Source organism: Cervus elaphus, chromosome 18 (assembly GCF_910594005.1).
Source record: "Cervus elaphus chromosome 18, mCerEla1.1, whole genome shotgun sequence".
Classification (NCBI taxonomy): Eukaryota; Metazoa; Chordata; class Mammalia; order Artiodactyla; family Cervidae; genus Cervus; species Cervus elaphus.
This window is the reverse complement of record NC_057832.1, coordinates 93,589,562-93,617,324: the sequence shown is the minus strand read 5'-3', so window position 1 is coordinate 93,617,324 and position 27,763 is coordinate 93,589,562. Positions and strand designations below refer to the sequence as shown.

At 37.6% G+C, this 27,763-nt stretch overlaps 1 protein-coding gene across 23 annotated transcripts in view; it reads left to right on the top strand.

Moving 5' to 3' along the window:
• The window catches only part of CADPS2 (calcium dependent secretion activator 2), a 571,224-nt gene that overhangs the window by 268,387 nt on the left and 275,074 nt on the right, over positions 1 to 27,763 (top strand). For all 23 annotated transcript variants that reach the window (XM_043872603.1, XM_043872601.1, XM_043872591.1 and 20 more), the window contains exon 7: positions 22,317 to 22,428. In XM_043872603.1, coding sequence (XP_043728538.1) covers positions 22,317 to 22,428 — 112 coding nt within the window. The remainder of the gene's footprint in view (positions 1 to 22,316; positions 22,429 to 27,763) is intronic.

The window sequence follows — 27,763 nt, the reverse complement described above, 5'->3', positions numbered from 1 at the left end:
GTCCTAGTTGGCTATTTTTACTTTGTTGCTTATATTAATACTTTTAGTCTCATATCTAATAAATCATTACCTAGGTCAATGTCATGAAACTTCTTCCTTATGTTTTCTTCCAGGAGTTGTTTAAATTCAGACTTTATATTTAAGTCCTTAATCCACATTCATTTGATTTTTATGTATATGGTGTAAGAGAAGGTTCCAGTTTCATCCTGTTGCACGTGAATATCCAGTTTCCCCAACACTACTTGTTGAAGAGACTACCTTTTCTACATTATGTATACTTGATAGCTTTTTGAAATGTCAGTAGACTATGTATGTAAGAGTTTATTTGGGGGCTTTTTCATACTGTTCATGGAGTTCTCAAGGCAAGAATACTGAAGTGGTTTGCCATTTCCTTCTCCAGTGGACCAGAGACTCCAGAACACTCCACCGTGACCCATCCATCTTCGGTGGCCCTGCACAGCATGGCTCATAGTTCCACTGAGTTAGACAAGGCTGTGGTACATGTGATCAGTTTGATTAGTTTTCTGGGATTGTGGTTTCATTTCTCAAGCTGGATTTAGAAAAGACAGAGGAACCAGAGATCAAATTGCCAACGTCCGTTGGATCATCAAAAAAGCAAGAGTTCCAGAAAAACATCTGCTTTATTAACTACGCCAAAGCCTTTGACTGTGTGGATCACAACAAACTGTGGAAAATTCTGAAAGAGATGGGAATACCAGACCACCTGACCTGCCTCCTAAGAAATCTGTATGCAGCTCAAGAAGCAACAGTTAGAACCAGACATGGAACAACAGACTGGTTCCAAATCGGGAAATGAGTACATCAAGACTGTATATTGTCACCCTGCTTATTTAACTTATACATGCAGAGTATATCATGCGAAATGCTGGGCTGGATGAAGCACAAGCTGGAATCAAGATTGCTGGGATAAATATCAATAACCTCAGAGATGCAGCTGATACCACCCTTATGGCAGAAAGCAAAGAACTAAAGAGTCTCTTGATGAAAGTGAAAGAGGAGAGTGGAAAAGTTGGCTTAGAACTCAACATTCAGAAAACTAAGATCATGGCATCTGGTCACATCACTTCATGCCAAATAGATGGGGAAACAGTGGAAACAGTGAGAGATTTTATTTTTGGGGGGTTCCAAATCACTGCAGATGGTGACTGCAGCCAGGAAATTAAAGACACTTGCCCCTTGGAAGAAAAGCTATGACCAACCTAGACAGCATACTAAAAAGCAAAGGCATTACTTTGCTTACAAATGTCCATCTAGCTCTGATTTTTCCAGTAGTCATGTATGGTTGTAAGAGTTGGACTATAAAGAAAGCTGAGCGCCAAAGAATTGATGCTTTTGAACTGTGGTGTTGGAGAAGACTCTTGAGAGTCCCTTGGACTGCAAGGAGATCCAACCAGTCCATCCTAAAGGAAATCAGTCCTGAATATTCATTGCAAGGACAGATGCTGAAGCTGAAACTCCGCTCCTGTGACCACGTGATGTGAAGAACTGACTCCTTGGAAAAGACCCTGATACTGGGAAAGATTGAAGGCAGGAGGTGAAGGGGACAACAGAGGATGAGATGCTTGGATGGCATCACCGACTCAATGGACATGAGTTTAAGCAAGCTCTGAGAGTTACTGATGGACAGAGAAGCCTGGTGTGCTGCAGTCCATGGGGTCTCAAAGAGTCGGACACAACTGAGTAACTGAACTGAACTGATTGGGGGTTCTCTGTTCTGTTCCATTGGTGTATATTTCTGTTTTTATGTCAGTACCATACTGTTTTGATTACTGTAACTTTGTTATGTGTTTTGAAATCAAGAGGTGTTATGCCTCCAGCTTTTTTCTTTTTTTACTCAAGGTTGCTTTGGCTGTTTAAGGTCTTTTGTGGTTCTGCTTGAATTTAGAATTTTTTTTTTCTATTTCTTTTCAAAACATTACCACTGGAACTTTGGTAGAATTGGTAGATTGCTTTGGTTAGTATGAACATTTTAATAATGTTGATTTTTCCAATCCATGAACATGGAGTCTCTTCCAATTTACTTTTTTTCATCTTTAAATTCTTTCATCAGTTTCATAACATTTCCCTTCTATAAGTCTTTCCTATCCTTCAGTTCAGTTCAGTCGCTCAGTCGTGTCCAACTCTTTCCGACTCATATCCTTAGTTAAGTTTATTCCTAAATATTTTGTTCCTTTTAGCACTATTCTTAGTGGGATTGTTTTCTTAACTTCTTTGGATAGTTCATTTTTTACTGTACAGAAATGCAATTGGGTTTTTTGTATGTTGATTATGTATTCTGCAGATTTATTGAATTTATTAGTTACAAGTTTATGTGTACTGTTAGTGTTTTCTACATATAAGATAATGTCATCCGGATAATTTTACTTCTTCCTTTCCAACTTGTATGCTTTTAAAATTCCTTTTTTTCCCCTAATTGCTCTGGGTAGAATTTTTGTTACTATGTTGAATAAAAGTGGTAGAAATGGACAGTCTTGCCTTGTTCCTGATCTTAGAGGAAAAGTTTTCTGTTTTTCACCATTGAGTATGATATTAGCTGTGAACTTGTCATAAATGGTCTTTATCATATTGAATACATTCCTTTTATTCTTAGTTTGTCAGTCTTTTATCATAAAAGGATGCTGAATTTTGCCAAGCTTTTTTTCTGCCTCTCATTTGATGATCAGGTGATTTTTAGCCTTCATTCAGTTAGTATGGTACGTCACATTGATTTGTATATGTCAGGCCCAGGAATAAACCTCACTTTGTCCTGGTGCGTATCATGACCTTTTCACATCCTGTTGAATTTGCATTACTGGTAAGTTGTGAGGACTTTTTATCAGTATATATAGGTGATATTTACCTGTAGTTTCTTTTATTGTGGGCTTCCCACGTGGCACTAGTGGTGAAGAATCTGCCTGCCAATCAGGAGATGTAGGAGATGTAAGAGACGCGGGTTCGTTCCCTGGGTTAGGAAGATTGGGAAGATCCCCTGGAGAAGAAAATGGTAACCCACTTCAGTGTTTTTGTCTGGGAAATGCCACAAACAGAGGATCCTGGCATCTTATAGTCCATGGGGTTGCAAAGAGTCAGAACCCACAGAGCATACACAGTCTTTTCTTGTGCTATCTTTCTGTGGCTTTGGCATCTGGATAATGCTGGCCTTTGAAAATGAGCTTCAAAGTGTTCTCTTCAGTTTGAAAAATAATTATCATTAATTCTTCTTAAAATTGTGGTATAATTCTCCAGTGAATCCATCTGATTCTGGGCTTTTTTAGGGGAAAGTTTTTGATTACTGATTGAATCTCCTTGCCAGTTACAAGTCTGATCAGATTTTCTGTTTCTTCATGAAATGGTCTTAGCAGGTTGTATGTTTCTAGGAATTTTGTCCATCTCTTCTGGGTTATCCAGTTTGTTGGTGTATAATTGTTCCTAGTGGTTTCATATGACTCTCTTTAATCCCCGTGACATCAGTTGTAATGTCCTTTTTTCATTTCTAACTTTGAGTCTCTCTTTATAGTACATAGTCTAACTAAAGGTTTGTCAATTTAAGAAATTCCTGCTCATACCACCTAGGTGACATTCTTTTCCCCTATTAAGGTAAGTTTTATTCATGACGGGCTTTCCTCATTAAATGTTACTTATAAGATACTTTGTCACTAATTGTTTAGTAAGATTAATTATAAGTCGATTATTTTTATTTCATGTATTTTTTAAAATTACAATTCTAAGGCTTTCTGTACAGAAAAAAGTAGACTCTTAAATCTTCTAAAGTATTGATAACTATCAGGGAACTTTTACTGAATGAGACCCATTGTTCATAGTATTTTTGCTTCTCTCTGAAATTTAAAGAGAACTTTTTATGTATGGAAGCTCTGTTATCTGGAAGATGTGACAGCGTTTTTCCTTAAGTTTTCTTTTACTTCATAGAAAGAATGAGTCTTATGTAAACTTTTGGGGGGTGTTGTCTATTTTGTACTTTCCATCTTCTCAAAAGTATCAGCTCTGGAAATACTGCATCAAAGATACTGACATAATATTATTTAAAGAGAGTTTTGAAAGATGATGAAAGAAGTCTATTCTAAAATTTCTCTTGTTCTCAGAGCAGATCTCATTGATTTAAGATGATCCAAGAAACCAGTAAGTTTGGCAAAAGAGAAGTGAAGAATTAGCCAATTTTTAAATTTTAGTTAGCTCATTAGTAAATTTTTAATTTTAATGCTATTATTATCCTGGCACAAATTTCCTTGTTACACAAAATGCACGATGAATTTGGTTGGCAAAGATTTGATATTTTGGCTTATAAAATAGCAAATTTTTACCTGAAGCAACTTTGTGAAACTCTCACTGTGTTCTAATGTTTAATTTTCCTCTCCTTGCCGTAATATAGCTTTGCTGGCAGATGGCAACATTTGGATCATATTGAAATTGGCAAATTCTCATAGAAATCTTCAAAAATTTTAATATTTGAATGTGGCAAGGAATCACAAATTTTACATAACTGCAAGAGTGGCAGAGACAAATTCTTAAGCAATTTTCTTCTGTTCATATGCTGTATTACTTCATGTTTAAATAGGACAGATGTATTAAAGTATTTACTATGAATATAATCTTGAAAGTGAAAAGTGAAAGTGTTTGTTGCTCAGTCCTGTCTGACTCTGCAAACCCACCAGGCTACACCAGAACTGTAGCCCACCAGGCTCCTCTGTCCATGGGATTCTCTGGGCAAGAATACTGGAGTGGGTTGCCATTCCCTTCTCCAGGGGATCTTCCCAACCAGGGATCGGACCTGGGTCTCCGGCTTTGCAGGCAGATTCTTGACTGTCTGAGCCACCAGGGAAGCTCATGAATAAATAATCTTAGAGTTGTAAAAACTTAACCTTTTGTCTTCCACATTTGAAAATCATGTTCTAAAGTAACAACTTAAGTTTTTATTAACATAGTATCAGTAGCTAAGGGTTAACATTTCTGTCAATGTCAAACAACTTTTCCTGTGGTTTCCATCTAAAAATTCAAAAACATTTTCATCCAATTACTTACTTTACAAAGGATCAGCATTTCAGGTTACCTCCTTCTCTTGTTATTTCTTTGCAAATACTCAATTCTAGGAGAAAGCTCCAGAGTGAACTTCTAGGGGAAAGACTCATGAGTTCTTCAGTATATAAAACCTTCAGCAGGTTGGGATGAGGACAGACATGTGCTTTTTCCTAAGTTTGACTTCAAGTGACTTCATGTCATAGCAGGAACTTGGTGGACTTCAGTATTTATTTGAGCTCCTTGCTTAAGCACACACCCTACTTCTAGTAGGACTAGAATGGTTAATGGCTTAAAGTAAGGGTCTTGATTTCTAATGAAAACTCATTAAAATTGCAGAAGTAACTATTTCTAGAAGGCTCAGAGCAGGTTTGTGGACTTAATGTGATGAATCACTTTTGTGCTGAGATGTACTGACAGATGGACCTGTTTCTCTCATCATCAGAGAGATGAGTGATTACATTAAATTTTCATTGTTAATATCTTTGGGCATATCTGTGAATGTTTCATGGTTTGGTTTTTCAGAGAAGGTCCCCAACCTAGCCAGTGACCTTTGCTGTTTTTCCTCAGTTGGTGGCATCTGTAGAAATAGAAAGCTTGTTTGCACCAAGCTGAGCTTGGCTTTGTTAGTTTGACTCCACAGGGCTGCTCTTTCTGTTCAAAAAGAGGTTAATTCCTTTACTTAGCTACTGCATGTGTTGTTTTGTTTTCTTTCTGTCATGTAGCTTCTGATGGCCTGGGCAAAAAGTTTCCATCCATTTTATACTCATCCTTTTCTTTAAAGCAATCCAAAGATGTAATACTTCACAGCACATTCTTCTAAATTGATCAAAATTGTTCACAGTTTTATAGCATCACTTATGTAAATTAAGACATATTACAAGGAGGATAATTAATCTGATCTAGAAATATTTATCCATATGGCATGAATGAGCAAGAATTTCACAGTAGAAAATATCATCACTCTTTTATTAGATAGGAAACAGATTCATTGTTCACAAAAGAAGGCTTTCTTAGCTCTCCTTGCAATTGCTCTGGAACTCTGCATTCAGATGGGTATATCTTTCCTTTTTTCATTTGTCTTTCACTTCTCTTCTTTTCTCAGCTATTTTTAAGGCCTCCTCAGAAAACCACTTTGCCTTCTTACACTCTGTCTACCAGATCTAATCCCTGGAATCTATTCATCATCTCCACTATATAATCTTAAGGGATTTGATTTAGGTCCTACCTGAATGGCCTGGTGGTTTTCCCTACTTTCTTCAATGTAAGCCTGAATTTTGCAATAAGGAGCTGATGATCTGATGATCTGAGCCACACTCAGCTCCAGGTCTTGTTTTTGCTGACTGTATAGAGCATTTCCATCTTCTGCTGCAAAGAATATAATCAATCTGATTTTTATTTTGACCATCTGGTGATGTCCATTTATAGTCTCTTGTGTTGTTGGAAGAGGGTGTTTGCTATGACCAGTGTGTTCTCTTGATGGGACTGTGTTAGCTTTTTGCCGTGCTTCATTTTGTACCCGAAGGCCAAACTTGCCTGTTACTCCAGGTATCTCTTGACTTCCTACTTTTGCATTCCAATCCCCTATGATGAAAAGGACATCTTTTTTTGATGTTAGTTCTAGGCCATGTAGTTCTTCATAGAACGGTTTGACTTCATCTTCTTCAGCATTAATGGTTAGGGCATAGACTTGGAAAACTATGATATAGAATGGTTTTCCCAAAAACAAACCAAGATCATTCTGTCATTTTTGAGATTGTACCCAAGTACTGCTTTTCAGACTTTTGTTGACTGTGAGGACTACTCCATCACTTCATGGCAAATAGATGGGGAAAAGTGGAAACAGTGACATTTAATTTTCTTGGGCTCCAAAATCACTGTGTACTGAAATGAAAAGATGCTTGCTCCTTGGAAGAAAAGCTAGGCGCATAGACAGCATTTTAAAAAGCAGAGAAATAACTTTGCTGACAAAGGTCCATATAGTCAAAGCTATAGTTTTTCCAGTAGTCATGTACAGATGTGAAAGTTGGGCCATAAGGAAAGCTGAGTGCTGAAGAATTGATGCTTTCAAATTGTGATGCTAGAGAGGACTCTTGAGAGTCCCTTGGACAACAAGGAGATCTTACCAGTCAATCTTAAAGGAAATCAACTGCAAATATTCATTGGAAGGACTGATGTTGAAGCTGCATTACTCTGGCCACCTGATACAAGGAACCAGCTCATTGGAAATGTCCCTGATACTGGGAAAGATTGAAGGCAAAAGGAGAAGAGGGTGGCAGAGAATAAGATGGTTAGATAGCATCACCAACTCAATGGACATGAATTTGGGCAAACTCTGGGAGATAGAGGAGGGCAGAGGAACCTGGTGTGGTGCAGTGCATGGAGTCTCAAAGAGTCAGACATGACTTAGCAACTGAACAACAACAACATAGTCTGGAAATCTCATTCTGTGTTGTAGTTGCCTCTGTCTGCTACCACCTAACTATGAGTTCCCTAAAGGCAGAGGTCAGGTCTTATTCAGCTTTGCGTTTCCAGCGTCTGGCTCAGTGCTTGACTTGTAGCTGATGAAGACTTTGACATCAAATGATTAGCAACAAAATTCTGTTGAATCATGAGAGTAATCTATAAGGAGAATACTGATTAACAAAAATTAGATATGCATATAAAACTGACAACCATCTAGTATTCATGCTTGGGAATGTTGAACCAGAGTCTGAACAGACTTAAAAGCAGCTAGGAGCCAGTTGTCACCCTAATTTCCACCCACTGTACAGTGAAATACAATCTGCTTAGTGACATTGTACCAGTGGCCTTCTGTGGCCCAGATCTTCACAAATTGCAAATAGTACAACACTGACATCCTATCTTGCATATCCAGAATATTTGTGCAGCAACAGAAGCATTATATATAATTAAAATCTCCTATAAAAATTAAATGAAATTTCTTGAAGAAAATGCTCCTTAAATTTAAGCTGGAATTGTAAAATTCTTCAAAGCTATTATAGTAATTTTTTTAAAGCACATGGGCAGTTTTCAAAAAGACATTTTTGTAACAAGGTAGAATATTTTTATTTAACCAGATATACAGCTGTGCTTGTTTTCACTTAAAAGTTTTCCACCCACATTGTTTACTTCTGATTTTGCATATGTAAATAAGGATTAATGAAGCAACCGCTAAATTTACATACATGTAGTTAATTAAGAAGAAGAAAGTTGCAACTCCAAAATAATGGAATATCCAACCAGGCAACTGAATTCCACCTATTTTGTTAAATATATGATTTTGGTGATCAGAGGACCCAGATCATATTTCATTTTCTAAAACCATATTATTCCCTTGAAAATATGTGAAATATGTCTTTACACAAGTTCTTTATGTGTGTATACTAAGTTGCTTCAGTCACGTCTGACTCTGTGCAACCCTATGGACCATAGCCTGCTAGACTCCTCTATCCATGGGATTCTCCAGGCAAGAATACTAGAGTGAGTTGCCATACCCTCCTCCAGAGGATCTTCCTGACCCAGGGATTGAACCCACATCTCTTATGTCTCCTGCATTGACAGGCAGGTTCTTTATCAGATGAGCCACGGGGGAAGCCCCAAGTTCTATATGCTTCCATTGAAAAAACATGACAAATGTGTCTTTAGCTGGTTGAGTTGAAATATAATCCACAGTTAAATTTTGTGATTCTTCTGAAGTTATAAACATATCAGACATATGATTTGATTGGTTAATGTTTATGAAGTCTTCAAATGGAAACTGGGAACAAAGTGTTTTCTGATCTTAAATTAGTATTTGGTCTTATAATATGTGCGAAATAGACCCAGGTGGCACAGTGGTGAAGAATCCACCTGTCAATGCAGGAGACACGGGATGGGGTTTTGATCCCCGGGTCAGGAAGATCCCCTGGAGTAGGAAATGGCAACCCACTCCAGTATTCTTGCCAGGAAAGTCCCATAGACAGAGGAGCCTGGTGGGCTACAGTCCATCAGGTCACAAGGAGTCTGGACACCACTGAGCACACACACAAATTGACTTTGCCTCAGTATTTCATTTTTATTTCAGGAGAAGCCCTTAGTAAATACTGTATCAGATTCACCTCATAGAGAAAATTGTGATTACTGCTTAGGCAGTCAGGTAGCTTTTAATGACGTATTCTATAATAATTCTGTCCTTAAGGAGTGCACGGGTGCAGTGATGACAGGATAAGAAATGTGTGCCCAAAAAGACAAGTGGTAAAATACTACAAAATTGTTTTGTTCAAGCTCCAAAAAGAGCTTAAATAAATTTCAGCTCTCAAAAATTAAATGAAATGTTTATTGAATAAATTGCTAAAACACACCTGTCACTGATTAAAAAATTTTGGCTAAAGAAAGTTCATATCTTCACAGTTTACTGAGACAGAGATTAAGAAATGAACAGTAATCTTAGGTAAATACTTTTAAAATGTGCATGTGTTGTTTATCAGTCTCACCAGTTCTGATATATAGACATCTACTTGTTTGAGAATTTCTCTGAAGCACTATAAATATATTAAAATTACTGATGACATTATTTTAGTTAAATGTAGTGTTATGCTTTAAATACAAAAATGGCTTTCGGATTCAGGTGATTAACAGCACCCCCTTCCACTTTGCATTGGCTGCATTATCTGTAGAACTGTCTGTCTGTAAACGTGAAATATTTTCCATGTTTTTGTATATATCAATGGAAGTCTGGTCTAGGCTCTGGCACATGCAACTTGTCCAGTTGTCCGATGTGGGAGTAATTAAGGAAGCACAGCTCCCGATCTTAATTCTCCATCTATGTAAGTCGTCCCCTCACACCCACAGGTTCCATGTCCATGGCTTCAGCCCATCACACTAGATCCTCAGTTGCTAGCATCAGCAGATGTGGGACCCACCAGACACCAAAGGTGTCGACTCTACCTACATAATTTTATATGAGGGGCTTGAGCATCCACAGATTCTGGTATCTGAGGGACACACTGGAACTCGTCTCTCACGGACACCAAGAGACAACAGTATACCCAGCAAAATATACTGTAAAGCAAACTTGGTTATTCAACTGCTGACTCACTTCCTGGCTCTTTGAAGACTGGTTATAAGAGAGCATATGGTGTCATTCATGCCACAGAGTTACTGAACTGAGCTCTGCACTGAGTGTCCCACCGGTGCTGGATTTGAAATGATTAAAATCCGAAATCGCTAGTAAATCAACTATACATAAATTTAAAAAATTAATTTTAAAAAATGGCTGTAGCAATGGCACTTGAAGTCTAAAGCAGAGATATACCTTAACAAGGAAACATCCAGAAACATATAATTACAAAGTAAGTAACTGCTTTGTAGAAAAGGAATATGATCCTAGGCAAAATAAATGGCATAGTAATCTTACTTCTTTGGGGGATTGTCCTGTACTGCAGATGGAGATGGATAGGGAAGTCTTTTTGAGAAAGTAACTCTTGAGTTCTCAGCAGAGAAACAAGTAAAGATCAAACCAGTCAATCCTAAAGGAAATCAACCCTGAATATTTGAAGCTGAAGCTCCAATACTTTGGTCACCTGATGCGAAGAGCTAACTCATTGGGAAAAAACTCTGATGTTGGGAAGGATTGAAAGCGAAAGAAGAGGGTGACAGAGAATGAGATAGTCAGATAGTATTGCCAACTCAATGAACATGATTTTGAGCAAACTCTGGGAGATGGAAAAGGATAGGAAAGCCTGGCATGCTGCAGTCCATGGGGTCGTGAAGAGTCAGACATGACGTAGCAAGTGAAAAACAATAATTACCTCCACCATATAAAAATAAGACTGTTGATAACCATAGTAGCTCAAGGACAGAGTGAATGAAGGGAAAAAAATGAAAATGAAAACAAATAAAAAAATCCCAATCCTCCTTTTGCACATCCCAACCAAAAGCGAGGAGAGGCCTGCCAGTAGTTTTGGATCTTAAGAAATTCTTCTCTAGATCAGATTTCCCACCGGTATATTGATGACAAAAGCTATACCTAGACCATAAGGTTCTTAGCTTGACTGACATAGCCATCAGCTTTGTACTGCTGCAAAGTCCTGTAAGGACTGGAATTTTAATTTTGTTTCAGAATTCTCTTCCAAAGAGAACCTGTAAAGATTCAGTAAACATTTTAGGAATTCAAATTGTCTTACATCTCAGACTTGGATGAGACATTCTGCAAAGTGCTCCCTACCTCAAGATTGGGTACCATGTAAAAATAACTAAATAAATGGGGAAACAGTGGCTGACTTTATTTTTCTGGGCTTCAAAATCACTGCAAGTGGTGATTGCAGCCATGAAATTAAAAGATGCTTACTCCTTGGAAGGAATGTTATGACCAACCTAGAGAGCATGTTAAAAAGCAGAGGCATTACTTTGTCAACAAAGGTCCATCTAGTCAAGGCTATGGTTTTTCCAGTGGTCATGTATGGATGTGAGAGTTGGACTATAAAGAAAGCTGAGTGCTGAAGAATTGATGCTTTTGAACTGTGATGTTGGAGAAGACTCTTGAGAGTCCCTTGGACTGCAAGGACATCCAACCAGTCCATTCTAAAGGAGATCAGCCCTGGGTGTTCATTGGAAGGACTGACGTTGAAGCTGAAACTCCAATACTTTGGCCACCTGATGTGAAGAATTGACTCATTGGAAAGGACCCTGATGCTGGGTAAGATTGTGGGCAGGAGGAGAAGGGAACGAGAGAGGATGAGATGGTTGGATGGCATCACCGACTCAATGGACGTGGGTTTGGGTGGACTCCGGGAGTTGGTGATGGACAGGGAGGCCTGGTGTGCTGCGGTTCATGGGGTCGCAAAGAGTTGGACACGACTGAGTGACTGAACGGAACCGAACTGATAAGGAGCATGCAAAGCAAAACATGCACCAGCTGTGTTTTCTGGTCAACACAGATTGACTTCCCAGAAGTCAGAGAGCTATTAGCAAAACCCTTGTTGTTACCACCTAATATGGATAAAACCTAGAGGGTTTTCAGGACCTGTCTTGTTTTGTACTTGATGTATTTGCTGCTGCTTTCTGCTAAAAAAGAGAATGTGAAATCACCGTCTGGCTGCTTGCCCACCAGTATGAGAAATCAGTCAGGAATTAGTCATTTGGACCTCTGTCCTCCTATCAGAATAGGGTGCGCAGGTGAATTGGGAACAATCATTTATTTCATATGCCCTTCTAATTTTCCAGACATTATGATAGATGTTTTCTTATTAACTTCATTCGCTCTTCTGAACCCTTGTCAGGGAAGACTCATTCCTACTTTCTAGAGAAGAGAATGGATCCTCAAAAGTTTGACGTACTTGATTAACTCACCTATTGACACCCAGTCCTCTTAGATTACAGAGTCTGTATTTTTTTTTAACACATCATCATCTTCTCTCTTGAATGTGTAATGTGTGCTTGTTATGTCCAGAGCCCAGTGGTGGTTGCGGTAAGGGGTCTAGCCGTGGTTGCTCAGACAAATCGTAAACATAGAAGGGTAATGGCATAGGTGGGAGACTATGGTCTTAATGTGGAAGCCAATGGGTACCTTTAATCAGAAGAATACTATCTGTCTGATGCTTCTCTTTTCCCCACAAGCCAAGTCCCTGAGGCCGTAGTCTGTTTTCTTTCATCTTTGTATTTTTAACATTCAGTCCTATAATGGGCATATACTGGGTGCTTATTAAATATCATTCTCGAGGTTGCACAAGTGAAACAAGAATTAGTGTCATTATTAAAATGTTTCATCAAGTGCCAACTTGGCAAGTTACAGGGGAAAAACATAAGTCACTTATGTTTTCACTCTTTTGAAACCTTAACGGAGTTTCCACTATTTCATAAGTATCCAACATATCTTTAAAAAATCAGTTTAAATGTCCTTAATTTTTAAAAGCATGTCTGTTTTTCATTTAAGTTTGAGAGTATCACAAAAGTGAGTAATCACTGGCCATCAGAAGTCAACAAATTGGGGTTTCTCTTGCTGAGTGACACAGGGTAGGTCTCATAGGATCTAGAAGCACAGTACCAGTGGCAACTATGGTCTGTGAAAATTACCAGATCCAGCTGCTTGCCAGGTTCCTCCTGAATCAGCCTGTGATGTCACCTCTGGGCTGCGGACTGGAGCACAAGTCCTCAGCTGATGCTCCTGGGGCTGGTTGGATCCTGCCATGATTTGCTTACTTTATTTAAATCCACTTTGTTTCCGCACCATACGTCGTGCCCTTGTTGAGCGCTTGGTGCTTTTGGCTGTCTTCTCAACCTCCGTCAGAAATGGTCCCAGCTGACTCCAGTCCTCTCTGGAATCTGAGATGTTGGTATAGTTCAGAGACTTCTCCCTTGGCTCCCCAACTGCTCTGCACTTGGAAAATATTTTCATTTCACCTAAAAGAGTCATTTAGGAATGAAAAAAAAAAAAGTAATTTTATCTGCAAACCCCAAGAGGACTTTTTCTAGAACTAAAACAGGCCTTTGTAGATGATTCAATCTGACGTTTCCCTTTCAACCTGCTGCTCAGAGACACAGCCAAGAGTCTTTTACCTTTGGAGCAGCTAGAAACAGCTGAGGAGCATTTGCTTTCAAACATGTCACTAAGAATGGGATGCGCTAACATTGTATTACCCTAGCAATTCTAGGGCTTTCACGTTAAAAATACATATAAATTTTCAGAACATTATCATGCCGATATGTTTAGCCCCAAAGAACATTAACCCCTGCTTGAAGTTCTAGCAAATTAGAGATTAATCATGGGAAGATCTGGTAAAGTGCGTTCCAGCTGCCCCTTGAACAACATGGGTCTGAACAGTGCAGGCCCACTTACTTGTGAATTTGTTTTCAGTAGTAAACATGATTTGAGCTGGTTGAATCCACAGATGTGAGAGTTGGACTGTAAAGAAGGCTGAGCACCGAGGAGCTGATGCTGACGAATTGTGGTGCTGGAGAGGACTTGAGAGTCCCCTGGACAGCACGGAGATCAAACCAGTCAGTCTTAGAGGAAATCAACCCTGAATATTCATTGGAAAGACTGATGCTGATGCTGAAGCTCCAATACTTTGGCCACCCGATTTGAAGAGCTGGCTTATTAGAAAAGGCTCTGATGCTGGAAAAGATTAAGTGCAGGAGAAGAAGAGGGTGACAAAGGATGAGATGGTTGGATGGCATCACCAACTCAATGGGCATGGGTTTGAAGCAACTCCAAGAGATAGTGAAGAACAGAAAAGCCTGGTACGCTGCACTTCTTGGGGTCACAAAGAATCAAGCATGACTTAGCAACTGAACAACAGAAACAGATGCCTGTGTGAGAAGAGCTGACTATAAATTATACTTGGATTTGTGACTTCACAGAGGGTCAGCATCCCTATCCCCTATGTTGTTCAAGGATCAGTTGTACCAGTAGCTGATGGACATTCCAACTTACTAATAACAATATGCTGTACTGATTGGTGATAATTACAACCTAGTAATTACAACCTCAAAGCACTAAAAATAGTTTAAATTTCCTTTTGTCTTTAAAGGACAATACATTAATTCTATGACATTTTAAAGAGTTTTTTTTTTCTGATTCAGTTCATATAACACATTCACCTTTTATTTTCATGTCAAAAAACAGGACAAAATCAGATGGATGGTCTCACAAGTTTCAAAGCTGCAGGTATGAGAGCAGTATTAACATATATTGATAAATATCTGTAGGTGACTAGTGGTTTATGCAGTATGTTCTCATTTATACACCATTGCATTTTATTATTTAAACCTCTTTCTAAGAATTTGCATGTGTATAGCAGATTTTATGCTTTATCTTCTACATCAATTATTTAGTTTGTCTTTCTCTATGTAGGCTCTTAAAAATCTTGATTTCTATTTTATAAAAACTTATTTTTTGTAATGTCTTCACCAAGTAAAAGTGTAATGCATGATGTGACAAATGGTTCTCTTTAAAATTAGATGCTTCAAGCTAATGTCTCTGAACTACCCTGCTATGAGAGAGAAAACGAAAAATGCTTATGAGAGATTGTATCTTCTTTCTTTTCTGAAACCTGATTTTGTGCTAACATGCTTGTTTGTCTTGTTCAGAAGAAAATGGTACAAATATAATGATTCTCTGTACTCTGGATATGGAAGTTTAATGGCATTGAATACTTCATAAATGAAATGCAAACTTTTGAGATCCTGTTTTCCTTGAGGCTTTAGCAATCTTGAGAGCACTAAGATGGAGCTGTCCGTTGAAGGGAAAAATCCTACAGATGGTAAGAGTGAGAATGAAGGTGAAGGCTGTAGCATTTTTCTTTCTTTATGAACGTGATCGTTAGTTACCCTCCCAAAGCCATCGCTGAATATTGTTCTACCTTAAATTGCAACATACACCCCAAGATTTCTTCTTTGTCATGTTGAAGAAACAGATAATTTTGTACTGTCTTATTATAAAAAGTTTTAGTGTGGTGTTTTTGAAAGATCCTCTCAAAACTTACAGTGAGAAAATTTAGTTACTTTAAAGGATGTTTTTCATTTCTGTTATTAATTACTGCAGTGCGTCAGCTTCCCTGGTAGCTCCACTGGTAAAGAATCTGCCTGCAATGCAGGAGACCCTGGTTCGATTCCTGAGTCAAGAACTCCAGTATTCTTGCCTAGAGAATCCCCATGGACAGAGGAGCCTGGTGGGCAACAGTCCATGGGGTCCCAAAGAGTTGGACGCAGCTGAGCAACTAAGCATAGCAGAGCATAGCATTTGAGACTGTAAATGGTCTTTAAAAGAAAGATTAAAGATCATGTGCAAAAATGGCTTAAGATTCAGAGCACTCTAACGCTCTCCTTTCCAGATTGATCTTTTTTAATCCTCCTTTCTTTTCTCCCCCTCTCTACCCTTTTTCTCCATTGTTGTTCACTTCTTTACCCATAATTTCTTTCTCCTTGTCTCTTTCTTTGCATCCCATTCTCAAGCATCTTTATTCCTTTTTGATCCTTGGAGCTTGTGAGGAGTGATACCTACCTTATCACCAAATATGAGTAATTGAAAATAAAATAATCCAAATCCAGTTTCTTGGGCAAATTCCCTGTAGGACAGCAGAAAGAGACCTCAGACCTATTTGAAGTCAATTGCAGGAAACTTAGAAACATTTTCTACTTTCCAAGAGAGTGTTTAAGTCAGTGCTACCAAATATCTGATGCTTTGATGCTTAAGTTATGAACAGAAACTTTTAGGTAGGCAAAGATTGTTGGGTAAATATTACATTACTTTAATCTTAAAATGCCAAAATTATGAGAATGCTAATTTATCTATAGTTTGGCTGTTTTGTAAAGTAATTTCAGCATAAAAAAGCTTAAGAATTACATATAATTGTTTAAGACTCACCTTTACCTCTGTAATTGGACCCTTATTTAATATTTCTATTATAAAGTTAGCAATGTATAGCATAGAATTATGTCATTTTTAATTATTTTAATAACTCAGTTTCTTTAATAGAATTTATGTTAATTTGGTGAAGACATCATTTGAAAAAACAGTCACTAAATTGAAAATAAAGCAAAACTATTTGAAAAAGGAGTTTATAACTTTCTTATATGACACCAATAGTCAGACAATATAAAGGAAAAAGATTCCTTAGAATCACAAAATAAGAAATACAGTTGAATAGCATGAGTTTGAACTGTATGGGTCCACTTGCATGTGGATGTTTTTCAATAGTAAATCCAGTGGTGCTTTGCAGTCAGTGGTTGGTTGGATCCACAGATGGAGAGGAACTAGATACAAAGGCCAACTATAAATTATATGGGGATGAATCCTCATGCTGTTCAAGGATCAACTGCACTGTGAGATGAGTTCGATAAGCAATGCATAAGACCTATGTGAAAGATGAAAAAAATTTAAGTCTCTACCAAGAAATAATGGAATAGATTTTAATTAATGGAGACTTTCCTTTTTCTTAAATCAAATGTAATTTCAATTTCAAAGTTCAAGTATAATTTGAAAATGTCTGTTTTCTTTTTGTTCTAACAGATATCTTGTAAAGCTGTAATGAAACTGTTTTATTAGCACAGTTCAAGAGATAGATTTTTAGGACAGAAACTTTAAAACCAAACTCAAGCTTATATAATAATAAATATATTTGATTTCTAAACCAAATGAGATTGGAATAAAAAGAAAAGTGAAACTGACATTTTAATGTTACTACTGAATTTCAGACAACTTGAAGATTTAAACAGTGGAAATGTATGAAAGAAATATAGGTTAAATTTCATATAATCTTTAAGAAGAAAATTTTTAAGTAGGGTGTTAATGTCAAAAAGTGTAAATCAGATCAACAGAATTGGCTACCTAATATTTTTAAGCTATGCATTTTAAAAAGCCACACATGAGTTAAGTAGAAAATAACCAAGCATGAAAATATTTGCCATATGTATGGCAGCAGTTAATGTCTATCATACAAAAGTTTTTAAAAATTGCCAATTGACTGGTGCACTGGGAAGACCCAGAGGGATGGGATAGGGAGGGAGGCAGGAGGGTAGATCGGGATGGGGAACACATGTAAATCCAAGGCTGATTCATGTCAGTGTATGGCAAAAACCACTACAATATTGTAAAGTAATTAGCCTCCAACTAATAAAAGTAAATGGAAAAAAATTTTTTTTCAAATTGCCAATTGATAGAAAGCCTAAGAGAGAAACAGACAATGGTAATAAAACGGCAAGCCAGAAATGCAGGTGACCAGTAAAAAGAAAGTGCTTGACCTCAGAAGTAATTTAAAAGTGTACTTTATAGAGCCCTGTTCAGTTCTATATGATTTGGTTTATTGTTTACTTTTGAGTTTATATGTTTGTCTCCCCTACTAGTCTGAATTCATTTAATAAGAGATCTGTCATCTTGATTTTTTTTTTTTGATTGCCCATTACCTTTCCCAATTCCAGTCATGTAGTTGGATAGATGAAAGGATGCAAAGATAGTTGATGGATGAAATAATTTTGGGGTTACATATATGTTTAATTCATTACTGCTGGTTATAGATGAAGAATATAGATTGAGACTGCTTTCAAGTTCTTAGCTTCTGTAACACAGTGCATTATGTATTCACAATGAATAAGAATTTTGAGTTAAGGGATTTGAGTACTTTTTGACATAACTGCTTTACTGCTTACAGTTTTCAACATACTTTAAAACAAATACACTATTAACTTTTGAGAATTCTTTCAGATCACAATATAAATCTAGTTCTCTAGCTACTTTAAGAGACCATGGAGGGTGTCAGCTGTTAAGAATGCAGAGCAAGAGTGGAAAGAGACATATACTACAGAATATAATAATAAAATTATTTATGTCTATCATCTTCTATTAGAATGTATTTTTTAAGAGGTTAGACTTTGGTTACTGACACTAGAATATGTCTGGCACACAAGAGTTACTCAGTAAGTTTTTTGAGTGAATGAAAGGCCCTGATTCTGTTTCTAAAATTGATTTATTTTAACTGGTGAATAATTACTTTGCATTATTGTGATAGTTTTTGCCATACATCAACACCTGATTCAGTTTTGTGTCCCCTCTTTTTTAATACATCATGCATGGTTTTACATCACCTTGATAACTGTCATAGGTAGCAGCAAAAATTTCCATTGTATGTCACATAATTTACATAATCTTTCCCCTAATATTAGATATTTAGGTTGCTTGCTTTTGTTATTTATGCATAATGCTATGGTAGAATACATTCCTGCTTATGCTTTTTTTTTTTTAATTACACATGGTTATTTTGTTGGGATAAATTCCTAGAAATAGCCTTACTGGGTGAATAGACTGCACAATTTTTTGGTCCTGATACAAATTTCCAGCATACTTTATTTATTAGCAAGTACATAATAATGTCAGTTATTTCAGTTTGTATATGACCTACCCAGTTTTCATCGCCGCAAAACCCTGCAGTCCTCGTAAAGCTACTTTGTAGATACTTTATTCATTTGAAGATTTACATTGGAAGTCTGAGTCCTCATAAATAATACATTCATAGAAGTAGAAAAAGGCAATGTATCTTGAGTCAAAGCAAATTGACAGCAAGGGTAGTGTATTCTTTCATCACATAATACAGAGAAAATAGCAAGAAGATAATAACTGGTATTAATTCCTGAAAGTGTTTAAACATGCCAATTAAGTAGAAAGCAAGAAAGTATCATGGTGAATATTGAAAATAGGCCTATTATCTTTTTCCTTTCTTCCGTGCTGCCTTTTTTGGTGGAAAGGGAGGGAGATTTTGTATTTTTAATTAACTCGTCATAGAATTCATAAGCATTTTTAAACTGTACATAGCTTTTTAGCTTTTATTTTTCAGTGGAGAAATTATCAAGGTGGTGCCAGTTTGCTTATACCCTGGAATGTTGGAATTTATGAGAACCATCATCACAGTATTTTTATCTATGCACCCTTTTAAAATTGCACATTTTTGTTGTTGTTGAATGCCTCTAAAAATTTAGACGTCTGGCTGTTACAGTTGGGATCTGCTGATACCTTTGTGCCTTGGCTTCTCCCTTCCTGAAAGTGTGTTATTTAAGCTTTCCTCATTTCACAGGAATTGACTGTTAGCATTCCATACTCTGGACTCAGAGTTCCTATACCTCGTTTGTAGGGAGATGTACCCTCATGGATTGCCTCCAGGCCTATGATATTCATCTATTTCCTGTCTTTATTGGCATTACTGATTTTGAGACTGGATATCCTGGATTCCCTTCCAAGTTATATATTATCAGTGATTTCCCATTACGCTTTAGCTCTGTTTTCTAATTACTGTCTCTACTTGCAATATATTGATTAGATTCCTTATTTGACTTCTCTAAGTTGGTTTTTACCTTATCGCTATTCCTAGCATAGTGTTAGCTCTCTATTTTTATACAAGTCTAGTGATTGAGAAACCCACTCCAGTACTCTTGCCTGGAAAATCCAATGGACGGAGGAGCCTGGTAAGCTGCGGTCCATGGGGTCACGAAGAGTCGGACACGACAGAGAGACTTCACTTTCGCTTTTCACTTTCATGCACTGGAAAAGGAAATGGCAACCCACTCCAGTGTTCTTGCCTGGAGAATCCCAGGGACAGGGGAGCCTGGTGGGCTTCCGTCTGTGGGGTCGCACAGAGTCGGACACAACTGAAGCAACTTAGCAGCAGCAGTGATTGAGAAGTAACATGACTGTGGAATTGTGAAAAATAATAAACTATTCATATTTAGAGGATATGGTTACTATTGAACACTTTCAGTTCAGTCGCTCAGTCATGTTTGACTGTTTGCAACCCCATGGACTACAGCATGCCAGGCTTTCCTGTCCATCACCAACTCCCAGAGCTCGCTCAAACTTATGTCCATTGAGTCAGTGATGCCTCACTGAACACTTCACATCACCAAATAGGACACCAGAAGATGACAAAAATACAAAAGGAAGTGTCAAAATTCCAGTCTTGTTAGGAGATCTGAATACCTATATGCTGCTATATAAGGGATACCAAAGCTCATCAAGGATAAAATAGATTTAAATAGCACAGTAGCAACCTTGACCTTATATCTGTATATATCACACTGTACCCACAATGCAGAATAGTTTTCAAGTACTCATGGAAAAGTTAGACACACAGATAAATATTTTATAATATGAAGCTAATTTTAATTATTTCAAAAGATTACTGTCATACAAATTTTATTCTCTAATATGATGCAAAAACATAGAACTCGAAAAGGTGAACTTCATTTAGAAAGTTTGTTTTCCAAATTTGACCATATGATACTCGATAAAGAAAGGGGTATGTCATGGGAATTGATTCTGGAGTTACCATTCAGATTGCCTGACTGTATTTAAGGCTTAAGATACCTCACTCTAAACTGAAAATCATTCTGTCCTTCCTTATTTTGATTCTGAATCTGTTTTCATTTTTATTCCTGTTTTAGCTCTACTTTGTCTCAGACCTTCTCAGTTCTATGAAACAGCAAAAAGATTCTTTGGTAATCCCTTTCTAGAAATCTAAGGTAGAAATTAAGACCCATCCTAAATGGGTCTCCTCCTTCCCTCTGAAGTATTATGTTAATTTCAAAAGAACAAACTGGCATCTTGATGCTAGTTTCTTTAGTCATTGAAACGGCCTCTGCTTTTAATGAACACATATCACTGTGTTAAAAGTTAAAATTGCTATGATAGGAGAAGACGCCATGAGTATTCAGTTTTGGTATATGTTGCTATTTTTTTATTTCTATATTTCAGTTTTCTGAATAAGTTTTATAAAATAAACTTTAGACAGTGCCACTACTTGCTTTTTTTAAATAAGAAATTGGTGTTTTTGTTTGGTGATTTATTTTTAATAGGAATCTTTATTTCATTGAATTTCTCTTTCTTTTGTCTCTTATGTCTTTCTTCCTCTTGTTTTTTCCAATGGCATTTTCTTCATACTGTGCTAAGTCTCATGTCTTATCTCTCAGAAATACGAGAAACATTTATAAGATTTTTTTAATACAAGTGTATGCCAGTTAAGTTTGTAAACAGACTAGAATGAGTTGGAATGTGGTAATGATGAGATGCTGTTAATTGAAAGATAAACCAAGGAAACATGTTATTTTCTTATGATCATTTGAAAAGTCAGATATAGACAGATTTACTCTATTCTTTGGAGAGTGTACTAGGAAATCAATGGGAAAACACTCCTATATTTTATGATGCTTATTTCTTTCCTTTTGATGTGAGCTTTAAAAAAATCATATAAAGTAAATGACAAGATAATTACCTCCACTTTTAAAAAGATAAATAAAATGTCTAGTAAAGACTTTACAAGAAGAGATGGGGTGAAATTTTCAGCATGAATGGTTTCTGAGACACTGCCTCTTATACTCAAACCCCTAGAAATGTTCCCCAGCCATCCGTAAAAATGGTATTAGAATTTATATTTAAGTTAATAAAATAGGTACCAATAGGTATATCTACAATGCTTTGCTTTTTTATGGAAGTATAGTTGATTTATAATGTTGTATTAGTTTCAGGTGTACAACAGTGACTGAGTTACATATGTATTCCTTAATGCTTACCTTCACCTAGATTCTTAATGTTTTATAGTCTAAGGTACTAATTTTTTGACCAGCTGAATAATTATTACAAGCTGTAAGCTTATTATTTTCTTTCTTGACCACCATCTGTCAGAAACAAAAGGAAAGATAAAAATCTCACCGAGCCATGAAAGATTCTGTATTGCTTGATGTGCCTTCTAAGGAGACACATCTATATGGAAGACAAACATTAATGCTGCATTTTAAAGAGAATCTTTGTTACTTCATTGCAGGTGGGGAACCCAAGGAGACTTCACCACCACTCATCCACGGCCTGTGGTCAAAGTAAAACTCTTCACAGAAAGCACTGGCGTCCTGGCTCTTGAAGATAAAGAACTGGGAAGGGTGAGTTACGGTCAGCGCCACGTGTCCCAGGCAGCACGATGTTAACTTCTCTTGATTTAGAGTTGAAATGGACCAGCATGCAGTGTGTGAACTACATTAGGAATTTATTTGTAATTTCCTATGAGCCCAGCTTACATCTCTGATTTACTAAACATAAGTGCTATAATTAGACTGTATGTGATAGGTCTTGGGTGTGTAAGGGAAACACATAAGGTCATAGGCACTGACTGAGTCATTCCTGTCACATGTACTTCACTGGCCAGCAAGGGAGTGGTACAGACTGACTCATCCTTCTTGGTGAAAGGTAACCCTAATTTAAACGTTTCTGTCCATGGGCTAAAAGCATCCTCTTTATATTTGAAGTCATCTGTTCCTTATATTGTGATTAGACTGATTACAGAATATCTCAAGAGTATTTCTTTCTTATACCTATTTTTCTCTGTGCAAAGATTTTTGTCACACACCTTTTAACACAATTATTTTTGCCCCCCCCCCCATGGTCACCTCCTGGTACCTAGAATATGAGTGCTGAGGTCACTTTAGTCGTGTCTGACTTTTTGCAACCCCCTGGATTGTAGCCTGCCAGACTTCTCTGTCCATGGGTTTTTCCAGGCAAAGATACCGGAGTAGATTGTCATTTCCGCCTCCAGGGTTTCTTCCCGGCCCCCTCCAATTCCTGTGTCTTTCACCTATACTCAGCATCTTCTGACTGTAAAAGCACTAACATTAACATGTGTTGTCAACGCCTCTCTGTGTGAAAGATTTTCTGCAGTCTTGTTTCTGAAGTAGATGTGTTCCAATGAGTCATCTATAAAGTTATCTTCTGTAACGTGGCTCTATTTTACTCAGACCTGAGCCCTGCTTTCATAGGTATTTTCCAGAGGATAAAGCTTCAAGAAATCTCTTAGGAATTTCTTGTGATGGTGGCTTGCTGCTGTGATGCTCCGTGTTGAAGGACAATAGGATTAGTGTGTATACTGGATTTTTTCCCCCCTAAAGTTAGGATTTCTATTGATTTCAAATCTTCCTCCTTTTCTGTCTACTTTACATCTTTGAAGTTTCTTTTCATTTCTAGAGATTTTGTGAATCTCTACCCACAGTCCAGAAATTGTGAGTCTGCACTTAAACATTCTATATTTCCTCTTCTGTTTCCCTGTTGCATCTATTTCTTAATTACCTAAGAGAGCTAAACCATAATATTCATTCATTTGTGTGCTTGTATATTTGTGCATTTACTCATGCAACAAACGTGTACAGGTGGCATAATAGAGCCCTGGAGATTCCATATAGTCTGATGGATTTGTGAGTCCAAATTTTTCATTTAAATTATGGTTATATTCATTTTACCTTATTTCCTTATTGTGTTTTTCACTGTCAAATAGCAGCAGCCATTTAAGTCTAATGCTATAATGTAACTTGAGGTATATTTAATTTATTCTTCAGCTCTCCAGATATATATATATATACACACACACACACATATATATATATATATAAATTGCATATACATATCACAAAGAAAGGCATTGCCAAAGAATGTTCAAACTGCCACATAATTGCACTCATCTCACAAGCTAGCAAAGTAATGCTCAAAATTCTCCAAGCCAGCCTTCAACAGTACGTGAAATGTGAACTTCCAGATGTTAAAGCTGGAATTAGAAAAGGCAAAGGAACCAGAGATTAAATTGCCAATATCTGTTGGATCATTGAACAAGCAAGAGAGTTCGAGAAAAACATCTACTTCTGCTTTATTGACTATGCCAAAGCCTTTGACTCTGTGGATCACAACAAACCGTGGAAAATTTTTAAAGAGATGGGAATACCACACCACCTGACCTGCCTCCTGAGAAATCTGTATGCAGGTCAAGAAGCAACAGTTAGAACTAGATGTGTAACAACAGACTGGTTCCCAATTGGGAAAGGAGTACATCAAGGCTGTATATTGTCACCCTGCTTATTTAACTTATATGCAGAGTATGTTATGCAAAAGGCTGATCTGGATGAAGCACAAGCTGGAATCAAGATTGCTGGGAGAAATATCAATAACCTCAGATATGCAGATGACACCACCCTTATGGCAGAAAGTGAAGAGGAACTAAAGGGCCTCTTGATGAAAGTGAAAGAGTAGAGTGAAAAAGCTGGCTTAAAACTCAACATTCAGAAAACTAAGATCATGGCATCTGGTCCCATCACTTCATGGGAAATAGATGTGGAAACAATGGAAACAGTGAGAGACTTTATTTTTTGGTCTCCAAAATCACTGCAGATGGTAACTGTAGCCATGAAATTTAAAGACGCTTGCTCCTTGAAAGAAAACCTATGACCAACCTAGACAGCATATTAAAAAGCAGAGACATTACTTTGCCAACAAAAGTCTGTCTAGCCAAAGCTATGGTTTGTCCCATAGTCATGTATAGATGTGAGAGTTGGACTATAAAGAAAGCTGAGTGCTGAAAAATTGATGTTTTTGAACTGTGGTGTTCAGGAAGTCTCTTGAGAACCCCTTGGACTGCAAGGAGATCCAACCAGTCAGTCCTAAAGAAATCAGTCCTGAATTTTCATTGGAAGGACAGATGTTGAAGCTGAAACTCCAATCCTTTGGCCACCTGATGTGAAGAACTGACTCATTTGAAAAGACCCTGATGCTGGGAAAGATTGAGGGTGGGAGGAGAAGGGGATGACAGAGGATGAGATGGTTGGATGGCATCACCAACTCGATGGACATGAGTTTAAGTAGGCTCCAGGAGTTGGTGATGGACAGGGAGGCCTGGTGTGCTGCAGTCCATGGGGTCACAAAGAGTCAGACGTGATTGAGCGAGCGACTGAACTGAACTGATGCAACTTTTAAATAATGTGCACGAGTGGTATATTTTCCAGTCGTTTGCATATCTGAGAAAGGCCTTGTACTCCTGTGTTCCCATCATACACGAAAGACAATTTTTCTATCTATATAAGAGTTTCTCAACCTCAGCATTATTGATGTTCTGAGGAGGATAATTCTTTGCTGTTAGGAGCACTCCTGTGCATTTTATGATATTTCAGTAGCATTCCTGACCTCCAGTCAATATATCCAGTAGTCTCATCGCCTCTTAAGTAAAGTTGATAAGAAATGTCTCCAGACATTGCCAAGCATCCCCTGGGAGCAAGACCTGCTTGCAAGCCTTTGATCTATGCTAATGACCTCAGTAGGTTCCATGATTATAAATGTGTTCATGGGTTCATGACTTCCCATTTTTAAATTGTCTTCCTTGGAGCTTTAGATTTGTATATCTAACTTGCATACTTGGTATTTCTAGTGTATTAACGGATATCACACACTAAATATTTTTGAAATAAGAACTTTTGATTAGCAACCCCATCTAGTCTTCCATAGAGGTTGTTTTCAAGGCAGTGACCTCAGCTTGCCCTTTTTTCTTCTTCTTTGACTAATATCCAGTCTATTTGCAAGTTCTGTCAGCTTTTTCCTAAATTTATACTGAGTTGGTTCACACTTTAACATTTTCTCTACCCTGATTCAAGACAGTTTCTCACTAGTAGTAGTCCACTTACTGCCTCCTCATTTGTCATCCCGTCCCCTCTGATTCAGCTTTCACACCTCAGCCACTATTATCTATGTAAAATTCAACACGGAAGCACAGCATTCTGTCTTTAAAACCTTACATTGTCTTCTCATCTATTTGGAATAAAAAAAATCAGACTCTTCATTGTAGTATGGTATGCCCAGGAAGGGTTCTCAAAGTGGGACCCTGTACCAGCAGCATCAGCAACACCTGGAAGATGGTTGCAAATTCAGATTCTCAGGCCCAAATCTCTGTCTGCTGGATCAGAAATTTGGTGGGTAGGATGCCACAGTCTCTTTTAACAAGGCCTCATCATTGGACACAACCAACATTGAAGAACTCCACTCCACCTGAACAGGTCTCTCTAAATTTACCTCCTATCACACCCACCTTGTTTACTATCATTCTTCCTTCACGCTTGGCTTTCTTACCTCAAACATAATCAGATTTTAAATTTGGGGTCAGGACTTCCCTGGTGGTCCAATGGTTAAGAATCAACCTGCCAATCTAGATGCTTGTATTTATTTTGACTGTTTTATTGCATCTATTGGGCTTCCCTGATGACTCAGATGGTAAAGAATCTGCCTGTGATGCAAGAGACCTGGGTTTGATCCCTGGGTTGGGAAGATCGTCTGGAGAAGGGAATGGTAATCCACTCTAGTGTTCTTGCCTGGAGAATCCCATGTACAGAGGAGTCTGGCAGGCTACAGAACCTGGGGTCGCAAAGAGTCAGACATGACTGAGCGACTAACAACAACAATTGCATCTATAAGATTCTCCACTACAGTGAATAGATATAGTGAAAGTGGACATTCTGGTCTTATTCTTGATCTTAGGGAAGAAACATTCAGTCTTTGAATATTAAATATAGCATTAATTGGGACTTCCCTGGTGGTCCAGTGGTTTAAGAGTCTGCCTGCCAATTCAGGGGACTGGGTTTTATCCCTGATCCAGGAGGATTCCACATGTCATGGACAGCTAAGTCCATGAGCCACAACTATTGAAGCCTGCATGTTCTAGAGCCCCTGTTCTACAACAAGAGAAGTAGCCTGCAATAAGAAGCCTGCATGCAGCAATAAAGACCCAGTGCAGCCAAAAGTATATTTATTAATTAATTAAAAAAAACTTTGGGTCTTTAGACATGACCACATGTGCCCACATATATATGACCACTTGTGCACTCACACACAATTAGAAGAAAACAGTGGTCATCTCTGGATGGTAGAGCTGTTGGTAATGTTTTCTATATATTTATCTACTTTTACATGTGGCATCGCAAGAGGTGGACACAGCTTAGCAACTGAACCACTACAACCACACTTAGAAACAGCATAAAGAGTTAAATCTGAAGAAAAAGGCCTTACATCATCTGAAGTCTGTAGTCTAAAATTATGTAATTCTGTATCTGGGGATCTTGGCTGAGTGATGTTTTTAAATTAAAATTTAGTGTAGTATTTGAAAGATGAGTAGATAGCCCTTAAAATAGATTGATACCACAGGGTGATACCATTAAATGGCTGTAATATAAGGAGCTGACAATAACAAATGCTGACAAGGATGCAGATCAACAAACTTAAACTTACAACATATTGTATGCTTTGTTCTAAAAGAGGCAGTACTGTAGAAACAGGAAATAGATTAATTGACCCAGGGATTGACCCAAGGGGGAAGTGGTTGTCTGTAAATGGTGTTCAGGATCTTTCAGGGTGAAGGAGTATTTATGTGTGGCACTGGGTATTGGGTATATGGATTATGCATTTGCCTAAACATATAGA